This window comes from Stegodyphus dumicola, chromosome 3, assembly GCF_044657685.1.
Source record: "Stegodyphus dumicola isolate Sdum_Otavi_A_Nest chromosome 3, ASM4465768v1".
NCBI lineage: Eukaryota > Metazoa > Arthropoda > Arachnida > Araneae > Eresidae > Stegodyphus > Stegodyphus dumicola.
In genome coordinates, this window is record NC_140770.1 from 27,295,457 (window position 1) to 27,307,771 (window position 12,315).

The window sequence follows — 12,315 nt, forward strand, 5'->3', positions numbered from 1 at the left end:
ATTTTTAAACTGGAATTATTACCACCTTACCTACCTACGTACATAGGTTGCCGAGAGATAAAAATAGTGAGAGAATGCAAGAGTAAAATTAATGCTCATGTTTGATGTATCCAAATCTTTATTTCACATTTATTACTTTTTAATTAAGAAATAGTGCAAATAAAAGATATCTGAGCGCCAAAGATAAGTAAGGAATGATAATTTATACCGGAAGAGGAAAGCATCCATTTAATCGATCATTTGAGGAGTAATCAGGAAATCAGAATCCTAAATTAGCCCTAATTTTCATTATTTCTCAGGAAAATTTGCCCATCTGGGCAATTCGAAATTCCACAACACTTTAATTAGGATCCAACTGGAGTGAGATTCATCGGCCAATTCAGCAATACAAGCGGAAAACTTTCTCTAATAAAACAAAAGAAAAACGCACGAAAGAACAAATCAACTCCTTACAATTATCATGCGAAACGAAGCGGTCTATTTATGTCTTGTGTAGAAACGTCGGGGTAGGGGTGGAGTCGAAAAAAAATGAGAACGGCTTTGTCAAAGATGTGTACAGTTTAATGAGGAATTGAAACAAGGATGTTGTTCCGTTGGTGGAAAGGAAACGTGCGAAGTGGATGCCGTCTCTGTTCATAAACAGGTGGTATAAAAACACGGTCGCAGTGAAAGTGCTTCGTCAGTCACTCGGAAATTACCAGCCCGAACGCATTTCAAGGAAAATTTTTGGTACAAGTTACACAGGTTAGTGATTTTACTTTTAGACTGTACGCAAGCTTGATTTGACAGCTGAAAATTTTGAATAGGTGTCAACTTAACATATTATTCTGGTTAAATTAATTATAATATTAATTTAAAAGTTAATTAAAAATTATCAATATATAAGACTTATTTAATATTAGAGAATTAAAATCATTTTAAGTAAATTAACTTTGAAGTAAGTCCATTAAAATCGTGCAAGGAAAATTTGAGGATTTCAATCATCAATTAAATCGACCTTAGCAAAAAAGCAAATTAGTAGAATAATTAGTACATACCTTCATTTATTTTTTAGGATATTTTTAGGACCAAACGTGTATTTCAAGATAGCTTTACATAGATTAATTAATAAATTATTTCCTAGATAATAATTAGATAATTAAATTGCGTCATAAAGTTAATGTTTCGAAATAAATTAAAGGAAATTGTTGTAAACATATTTCAGCTAAGTTTATAGGATATATCTAATGAACCTGTAATAAAAACAAATCCGACTTTTAGCCCAAAGGGGCAATTTGCCCGGAAGGGCTATTAATTTCGTTTTTTCTTTTTTCGTTGGTTCACTATAAAAGTCTGAATCACTTTTCAAATTTTTCCCATCAAATATTAGACCCCTGCATTATATTTAAAGAAATTAAATAATGAAGAATCTCCATGATGGTTTCTCGCTTTGTGAAAAATCAACGGTACCTAGAGACATCAAATTTTGAATAACGTAGTCCTCCACTCGAATATGATCATCTGGAAGCCCAAGTTCAGAATTATGAAGAATCTCCATGATGGTTTCTCGCTTTGTGAAAAATCAACGGTACCTAGAGACATCAAATTTTGAATAACGTAGTCCTCCACTCGAATATGATCATCTGGAAGCCCAAGTTCAGAATTTGGAATTTGTTTTATTATCTATTTGATGTTTTGTAAAACTTTAGCGAATTTTTATTAACGAACTCAACGATTTCGAAGCGTTCGATTAACATTAACATTGTTTCTTACTGGTATTATGTTGGCAGTGTAGCAACGCAAAAACGTTACAATATCTAACGGTATATTACGTCGAATGACTTTGAATGTCTGTATCACTTTTCGAAATCCCGTTTTGTATCCCCCTGAAAAAGCGCCTCTTCGAGCGTAATATAAAATCTTAAAGCTTTTTTTTTTTTTTTTTTTTTAATTTCGCTCTTTTTAATGCTACTGTTTTTTGCTCTTTTCATAAAATGTTAAGAAAAATTATCAAATCAATCATCTCAATCTATCAAATGTTTAGACACCATGTATACTTTCTAACGCGTAAATTAAGATATTATTTTTATTTTAATGTAGTTTATAAATACTATTAATGTATACATTTTTATAATCTACTCTTGATAAATGAGGCAACAATAAACTCGTCGAATGTTAGAAAATGGAATCAATGCATGTATTTCAGTCAGAAACATTAAATCTTTAAATATAAAGATTAATGTTTATGTTAGTAAATATATAAATTTATTTATTTCCCTGAATAGACAATTATATCTTTCCTGCTTTATTTTTGGGCATGTTTGCAAATATTTCAATCCTATAATATACGACGAAAATAAAATTATAGACATATTCCAGATTTAATAGATTTCATATATTTCACGGCATTAAAAATGTATACATTTCGGCAATAGTTCCTGCATATTTATTTTCACATTTTAGTTCAAATTATAAGCTATTAATAAGTCTATATATTAGCTAATATTTTTTACCTTGGAATTGCTAATATTCATTTGCAATTCTGGAATATTTATTTGGTAATATTACAGATATTAGTTTTCATTAGATAATTTATTATTATAGAAATTAATAAGATTTTAATTATGTCATTCATTAAAATCAATCCAGTGACCTTCATTTTATTATATACCCATGAAGTAATCTTCAAATATTATAGAGGGACAGCTTATAAAAAAGGCCTTTATTTTAATTTATCAACTTCATAATTGATCATTATTAACAAAGTAAAAATCAGTTACATTGAGACCATTTATATTACGTATATATATATATATATATATATATGAAATCTTCTTCTGTACTCTTTTCTAAATAATATTCTCAGCAATAAATTACATTATTTTAAAATTAGAATTAGACAATAAAACTATCAAATCAAATCTAACACCTGACTTAGGCTTCATGTTCATCACCTTTCATCGGAAATCATAAAACTCAGATTAAATATAAAATTTAAGTTATTAGAAAACAAGCCTTTCTTAAATTTTTCCAAAGCTGAATACTCCGGTCGGCTCTTTAAAATTCTTCAGGTTAAATTCATTTCATGTTTTCAAAGCAAGTAGATTATTTTTTAAGCATATTTGTTGCAATATTTTTGTTTGTTTGTTCAGGCTATAATCTTATACGCTGAAATTTAAATTAATGTAATTATACTTAAAAATATAAACCGAAATTTTATTCAAAATCTTTTACACTTTATTTCTTTCAAAAGAGCTGCATTTCTTTCTGAAATTCTCAGAATCATTATAATCAAACAAAAACAGATACTTTCATTTCTCTGCTTTATTTACAGAGGTCTTTTCTTCCATACCTGTCTTTGATAATTACCACAAAAATGTTGAAATGTATTCCGGTCAATTTTCGATAAGAATGCCTGTAGTTTGATGCCAAGGCATTTTACTAAGATGAAAAATTCAGAGAGATTAAAAAAATTAAATTTAGTCTAAAATTAAATGGACTATATTTAAAATTAGCTTTTCTATTCAATTATAAGATTTCTACTTTAGGTAGCTTATAACTTTGTTGTTATTTTAATTTATTTATTTGATTTCAACAAGCGTTTCCCTCGTTTATTAGCAAACTATGCACTCTTAAATGTGTCGCATGAATCTACCCGATGATGATTTCCTTTTATTACTTTGCGTTAATTTTTCATGTGAGTATTTCCGATTGTTTTTTTTCACTTAGATTTTAAATAAGACTTCACGTTTTTGGTATAGTGGTACAGCAATTTTGAAATCCTTAACTTTTGCCCTTAAATGCACATTTTATTTCACTGTTCACTTACAAACTGCAGTCATAGAAGTCATAGAAAATTTGTTTTAGGAAATTAGCTAATATTGCTTTAATTTAAATGCATGCAAATGGTATTCATATTATTTACGCAAACAGCGTTATTTTATTTATGCAAGTAGTATTATTTATTTATTTATTTTGCAAATAGTATTATTTTGTCCTGCCCAGCAACGCTTAACTTTCAAAAGGAATTTCTATGCAAAATGTTCAGCAAAATTCAGTCTTAGATTAGCAATGGTTTTTTAATAAATTCTACTATACTGCAAGGTATAAAAATATTTCGATGTACGCCCTTCATAAAATTTTTATTTTTTAATTTTTAATCTTGAATTACCCCCTTTTTTCTCCTTTGATTCTAGTTATTTTGGTATATATATATTTTTAATTTTTAAAGAACAGTACTTGACAATTGTTGAGATCGTACAGTAGCTTCGAGTAAAATTTCAACTGTGCTCTCAACGCTATACGAATCGTGAATATTCCAGATCTTCGTTCAACATACATTCATCGGCATCGCTAACGCAAGTGAGAGAAATACGATATTTGAATATATTCTATCGAACTGAAAAGGCGACGAGATAAGTATGAGCTCAATCGATCAAATCCAAAAGGAGACGATTTTTCATCCGCGATATTCAGTTTAGCTAAATCTGCAGAAACTAATTGAATTCTACGCGAGTAAATGTGATAAATCTACCATGCATGTGCCAAAGTTCAAATTATAAACGTGCGAATCAGCTATCAAGCGGTAAGATTGCTTCATTCATAGTTGGAAGCAGGTTGAAATCTAGACAAACGGGATTATTGCGGGAGAATTTTCATGTGTAACGTGAATAAGAGCCAGTTTCATTTAAATAGCCCTCCACGAAAACATTCATCCTCATAGACAGTAACCATCATGTACTTTGCCATAGTCGAAATAACGCAGCCCCAAACACGTACTATGAAGGTTCCAGTTGGTTGCTGGATGTGTCTGTTCTACTTATATATTGGACTCAGAGACAAACGCCATAATTCCATACATAACCTTAAAATGGAGTTACCTTAAAAATGAAGAGATTTTTTTTTTAATCTAAGGCTGAATTAGGACTAATTTAAAGTTGAACTTAAGCTTGAATTTGAATAAGCTCGAATAAGGCTGAAAAGGTATATTTTAAAGATTCACTTTTCAGCTCTTCTCTTTTAATCTTAAAACTATGCACAGTTTTTTCTGCATTACTATTCTGTGATAATATTGAATCAGTCTTGTATTTTGAGGTTGTTTGTATGTAAATTAAATGGAAATGAAGTTCTGAAAGCTTTGAATTCTTAATTAAAAATTAGCAGGGAAAATGAAAAGGTAACGTATTATCGCACATAGAGGAAAATACTGCGCAAATATTTGCAAAAATTAATTTTTTCCTAAATCCAAAAATAGCCTTCACTAATAACGCTAATTACTGACATATATTATTCTATAAATTTAAATTACAAAAAAGGAGGATTCACTTCCTTTTAGTATACGGGACAAAGTCACACGCTTTGCGAAAACTTTCTTCGCTTTAATGAGCTCTTTTGTATTTTATCGAAGCAAATGTTTTCCTTATTTCCGGGTGATTCCCCTACCAGCGGCATCTATGATGACACTCCTTCAAACAAACAAAGCGAGGCTATTTTTGTGGCAAAAGGAAGCAAGGGGACATTTTTCTGTTAAGTGCTTATCATTATCATAAATACTGTCGAGCGGATGCGATGACTGGAGAAGGAAGACCGCTGATCGTCCAAGGAGGATCTGCGAAGATCATAAGCATGGTCATCTTTTTTTCTCGACCGATTCTTTTTCGGTACCACGCATGGATTCTTACGCATTTCTGAAGCTATAATCGCACGATGATTGATGTTTCCTCTTGAGTTGCACTTTAAAAACAAGCCAACAGTGAAATTAAGCGGCTATTTACACTTCTGGTGGTTTTACGGTTGAGTGACTGATTAATGAACCCGAAGAGAAACAACACCGTGGCTTTTTTGGAGATGAAAATATTTATTTCTAAAAAGCCGTTTTCTTTTGAAAATGGCAGTTTTTACTTTTATCTTCTTTGCTGGTAAATAACTGGTTAATGAACTAAACTAAACCTTAAACGTTCTTAAATACGTTTGGCTTATTTTACATTCATATCGCTAGGATTACATTCTAACGAAAACAAGAAGGAAGTAGCCAAAGATGAAGTTATTATTTCTAGCAATGTAAGATGTCTTATTTGCTGTTCATTTTATGATATTACATTCTTTATCGTCGGAAATTAAAATATGACTAAGGGTTTGACTGCAACCAAAGCAAAATTTATAAATTCTATGTACCCCTGAAAAACAAACGTACAGAAACATTTCCGTGCGAATTAAATCGGTTCATTCTTTCTCAATAACAAATAATTCGTCAATAATTCTTTTATTGCCAAACCAGGAAATAAAAATGTTGACACTTTAAGTTAATACGTATGACGTAATAATTTAAATTTAATGTAATATAACAACATTTTCTCAGTATCAATAAAAGAATTAACGTGGCATTAATATATCGTGTCAGTTATACTAACCTGAAACAAAAAAGTTGCTAACAGCAACAAATTACTTTAAAAGTTGAAATTAATGAAACATTTTCGTCATAGAATGACGTCACATGAAATCGCGTGCTTTCTTCAACGTCGGAATATGACCTTGTATAATAATAATAATAACATCATTAAGTTTTGAAAATGCTGTTTTCATTTGATATTTTGTAAAACTTAGAAATTTTTTATTAACAAAGTATGCGATTTGAAAGCGAGTAGTGGCAACACTTTTCGACATAAACTATATTTTTATCTCCAGCGCGCAAGACTGTTGCCAATAGGAAAACTGAGTGCGGAAATTAGTGTTTTTCGGTGTTTTTAATTACTATTCGAAGATGATAATTGTCGAAATGGGTTTCCATGAATTTTTGAAATCGGGAATAATATATTTAATGTTTGGCAATGCTACTTTTATTTCAAATTTTGTAAAACTTAGAAAGTTTTCGATTTATAAGCGAGCAGTGGCAACACTTTTCGAAATAAAGTAGATTTTCGTCTCCAGCTTGCGAGATTGTCGCCACTCCGAAAAATTAGTACGAAATTAGCCTCGTTCCGAGTTTTTAATTAATATCTCGGCTAATTAAAGTCATACAAAGATGAGAATGTTCGAAATGGCTTCCCTTGAATTTTCCGAATTCGGAGGTACCTCTCTCGAACCTCAAGTCCCCGCCAGTAGTAGGAAACGGGGGGTTCAGCAACAGGAGGCGGTGCGCGGTGCAATCTCGCAGGCAGATTACGCAGGCGGAGCGCTGAGCAAGGCCGCACGCGGAGGCGCAGCAGATAAGAGGGAGTGTTTCGGGATTCATGATTTAACTGATAAGATGACGTCACACTTTGATAAGAGATAACTTTGATTTTCCAAAGGTTTTTGTTAATCGACGTTTAGCCTTTGTATTTTTTCTTGGTGTTCCAGCTATTTTAGGACGTATACAATGCTTATTTCCTTAACGGCCCTTTTTTTCGAATTTAAGGATTGATTCAGGAGTTAATTTTAGATGCTATTTTCAACTAGTTTCGTACATTTCAAACCTTCATAATTTTCAATATAGTCTTAATTTTAACACAATTCCTGTATTTTCAGATAATATACCTGACTTTTGTTTAATTTTAGATGTAAATTTAAATTCTTTTCTACTTTTTAACGTTTTTAGTTTCCAACATACTCTGAATGGTAACTAATTTGCTATATTTTCACACTATGTTCATGACTTTCATTTAGTTTTTTAACTAAATTTCACACGTTTCTAACTAATTTCATACGTTTTAACCTTCGTAATTTCAAACAGGCTCTTAAGTTTAGCTTAATTCCTCGATTTTCTGACCATATATGTGAACTTTATTTAAGCTTAGATGATATTTTAAACGTGTTTCATACATTTTAAACCTTATAATTTCCTATACACTCATACTATACGTAAAAGGCTTTATTTCTTAAATCTTCTGTTCATAGTACCACATTTACTTTACATAATCTTAATAACATGACTCATTTTTATTACTAAATTGATTTTACCCAGAAGTTTTTTCATACTTGTTAATCAATACTCTTAACTTATTTGTTAGATTTTACGAGTGCAATTCCTAAATCACGCGTTTTTGTTTATTATATTATTCAATGTTAGATGTAAATTTTAGCTTCTTTTCTATTTTTTAGCGTTTTTAGATTCCAACATTCTCGGAATTTTAACTAATTTGCTATATTTTCACACTATGTACAGGACCTTTCATTTAATTTTAAACTAATTTTCATACGTTTTAACCTTCTTAATTTTCAAATGTATTCTTAATTTCAGCTTAATTCCTCTATTTTCTAACCATATATATGAGCTTTATTTAATTTTAGATATTATTTCTAACTTGTTTCGTACATTTTGACTCTTCATAATTTTGAAAGTACTACCATTTTGAACTTGTTTCACACACGTTAACCTTCGCAATTAGTAACATACTCCTAATTTTAACTTAATTCCTATATTTTCTGATCATATACAGAGTCTTTATTGAATTCAAATATAAATATGAACTTATTTCATATATTTTAACCTTCGCAATTTTCAACGTACTCTAAGGTTTATTTTATTTTCACATTATTTGCATGAATTGTATTAAATTTTAGATGTAATTTCTAACATGTTTGTTTCCCTTGTACCCTTAATTTCTACGCACTTAACATATTTTCTGTTTATAATACATATTTATTTTGCCAATTCAATTAAATTTACATGTTTAAACTTCTTCAACATACATAGAACCGAGATATTTTCAATTAAGCATTTTATTTTATGATCTTTAACTACTATTCATATCCAATTCGTCGAATAACCCTTATTTAGTCTATATTTTATAGTACTATTTTAATTTGCCAGTTCTACAATTTATCTTTTTATAGTAGTCTTACCATAACTGATTCTACTATTTTACTTTATTATTAATTCATTGGCATTTCTAACCTTTATTATTTTCTGCATGTTCCGATATTTTCGTATAATTTTTAACACCCTTCTTATCTGAACGCATGTTTTTAAACTCTTTGATGCTACCATTGTTTAGTTTTGAGTCCCAATTATCTTTAAGATAGCTTGATAGATACCGAATTTTTGCAATAAAGTGACAAATTTCATGTGTAATTTTAGGACACATTCACTATTTCATGTCCTTATCTAGAAGTCTTTCCGAATATTTTTAACATGGAATACCTTTTAGTTCAATATATTTTACCAATTGCATACACGCATGCCGTTATGTTTTAAATTTTAGGTACCCCGAATGTACTATTTTTTTTTCTTACTACCCTTTCCTACGCTAGATAATTAAGAATATTCCTTCTTTCATAGGAAACTCTTGAGGGAAAAGCCCTTATTTGTATGATATATCTAATGAAATAACTAAACGCTAATACTTTTAGGATTAGCCTTTTACTTTGGAAAACTTACCAAATACTGCTAAATTCACAAGTAATAAAAAATAATCTGGATCAAAATACTTTAACTGCGCGCAACTTAAAACATCGGCTAGCAAGATTGTTAAAGCCGGAATATCAATTTTAAACAAAGTGGAGAAATTACTAACAGAGCCGCATCGCCAAAAGTTCACTCTACTAAAAATTCAAAACTCTCGACTTATATACTATCAAAGTTAATTTGCATTCAATGAAAGAGGTTATAGTTGCATTCTGGTGAAAAAGGGGTTATAGTAGAAAAGAAAGGAGGAGTTATAGGGAAAACAGAAAACATAGTAAAGATTAAATTGATAATAACTAGTTAGTTAACACAAGATAACATACAAAGGACATAAATGTAACTACGCTGTGCATAAGAATTCATTTTTTTCGTTTGAATAATAGTAAAAATATATAAGAAAAATAATGTAAAATCCTGTGAATATTTGAAAAATTTCAACAAATAATGACAATATGTCCTCTATTATGATATTTTTTGTATTATGCATATCATGTCCTCGTAGCAAATCTATTCCCATATTACGTGCAAGCAGTATACATGTATGATGATGTCCAAGCATATCATGTAGCATAGTGCTATTTATATAGCACTTCAATCTGTAAAGCTGTGTGTTTAGGATCTAACAGTTTACTGAGTTTCATATTGTGCAGCACATCGTGAGACCACACAAAATCTGGTAATTGAAATATTCCCATGTAGCTTTAATTAAGATACTCCATAAAGAAATTTCCTAAAGCCTACCATTGGTGATGCCTACCAGTAAAGTCGCTGAACACTGAGGATTCTAGCAAACATGCTGGATGTGCTAGATAAGCGTTTTTGTGGTTTACCTCATGTGTAACGTGCACATGAGCCTGTTTCTCTCAAAAGGTACCCCACGAAGACATCATTCCCTTCAGGCAGATAGCCCTCGCCTGTTTTGTAGTAATTAAATAAATCAAACCAAACCAGTGTGTATGCGCATGTATAAGCCTGATTATATTAAAGGTCAGCCTAAGCTTAGAGCATTGGATGTGTTACAAGGAATGCGCATCCACTGAAGGATATAATTATATAATTTATAACAGCATTATTTTAGACACTAAATAATGAAGTATGGATAAAAACTGATAAGAAAAGAGAGCTTAGGGAAAAAACATGTCACCCTTAGTTTTAAAAACGAAGACATGTAAATTTAAGTCGATTTTTTATATTTCATTGATTGACTTGCAACAGGGCCGTTGTAACCCTGTGTTCACAATATGGAGCTCATTTAAAATAAAAAATACATGAAATTAGGTACGTAAAATGCTATTTTGAGTTGCAAATTTTTGTTTCAATTTCTATCGGCATGGAATTTCCGAATGCCATCAGGTCCTGGTAAGCCATAAGCGCACCGCAAAAGATTGTCCTGTAAACGCCATTGCACCCTTCTAAAGCCCTGTGCAAATGATGCACTAAAACGACCTTTTTGCCTCGTGATTAGAACTATTTGTTCACCTTTAGTCCATGCTCTCAATTGTTCAGTTAGTTTGGAGATACTATACACATTTTTAAATATAATTTAATCTTTCAGTAATATATTTTATGCTAGATGCGTATACTTATGCTCATTTTTATTTTTCAGAACAGAAAATGTTCACCAGCCGCAAAATCGTCGCTTTGTGTCTTGTGGCTCTGATATCTTCCTTCGGAATTGTGCAATGTGGTCATCATCACGGTAACCAAGGAGGCGGATTGGGTCAAATTTTAGTGGCTGGACTTATTGCAAAGATGTTATCGGAACATCACCATAAGGGACATCACCATCAATCGCATCCTATTTTCATTCCTATTCCTGTGCATCACGGTCATCATTAGCAGCAATGATGTGTTCTAAACGATTTTTGTACAATTTGTACATAATTTATGTATAGCTTCATTTGTACCTAAAAACAGTCATTATTTTTTCAATAAATTAATTTTTCAATAATTTGTTGCTTCTGCATATGTTATTTAACAACATTAATCCCTTAAAGAAAAGACACGAAACGGCTTGTACATTTTAAGTTTAAAGCATAGCTGTTCTTCTGTACTTTTGTAATTCAAAGTATTTTAAGAACACTTTTTAATTTTAAAATAAAACATGGAGGTTTACAATGTTTAAAATTTCACTTGAAAAATTCAAGTAAATCATTTGCCAATTTCATGCGATAAATATTGTACTTGACATATGAATTATGCTGAAACAAATACGAAATGAAAGATAAGTACATGCATCTTCGTTATATTCTATTATTAAATCTCTTTGAAGAAGCTTTGATTTATTTAAAACTTTAAATAAATAATTATTCCATATAATTTATAATAAAAATATTTCTCTTCCTCTACACTTGAAATGTGGTAAAAGCGATGATATCTTCTGAAATCCTATGAAAATTTGAAAATTACATTTATTGTTTCGTAGCGGATATTAATTACGCATAATTATGTAATTATACATAAAGTGCTTAATGTGGGAATAGAAACGAAGCAATTACTGCATGCTTTCGGGTTTTTAAAGGATTGAATGCATACAGAACCATGGCAGCTAGATAAAATTTATTTTACCAAAAGAAACTCTTTATAGTTCTGGACTTTCCGCAAAAGCACTCGTACAGCTCTTCTCAGTATCACAAAGCACAATCAGTAGTAACACTTCAATCTTCTGTGAACGTTAAACACAACGAAATGCCAAGCGCATCTGAAAGGAGAAGGTCTCAAGGATATCTCAATACTACGAAAAGCTTCGAACTAACAACTGAGAAACTGACACACTCCCTGCTCTTCTATAGTTTTCCACGGCTGCCGACAAATCCCCAGTACCTTTTACTTCTCAAAATTACTAGAAGGCATATGAGGGCCACATTCGTTTACAGTTATATATAGGGATCAATTACAGTTATTCATTTACAGTACCAATTACAGATATGCTGAAACCGGACCAAAATGTC

At 30.8% G+C, this 12,315-nt stretch overlaps 1 protein-coding gene across 1 annotated transcript; it reads left to right on the forward strand.

Annotated features, from left to right (window-relative positions):
- Positions 1-590: 590 nt before the first annotated feature.
- Positions 591-11,315, forward strand: LOC118191439 (uncharacterized). Its single transcript, XM_035362244.1, has 2 exons — positions 591-744; positions 10,971-11,315. The coding sequence occupies exons 1-2, from the start codon at positions 621-623 to the stop codon at positions 11,201-11,203; spliced, it is 357 nt and encodes a 118-aa protein (XP_035218135.1). The 5' UTR covers positions 591-620; the 3' UTR covers positions 11,204-11,315.
- The last annotated feature ends 1,000 nt before the right edge of the window (positions 11,316-12,315 follow it).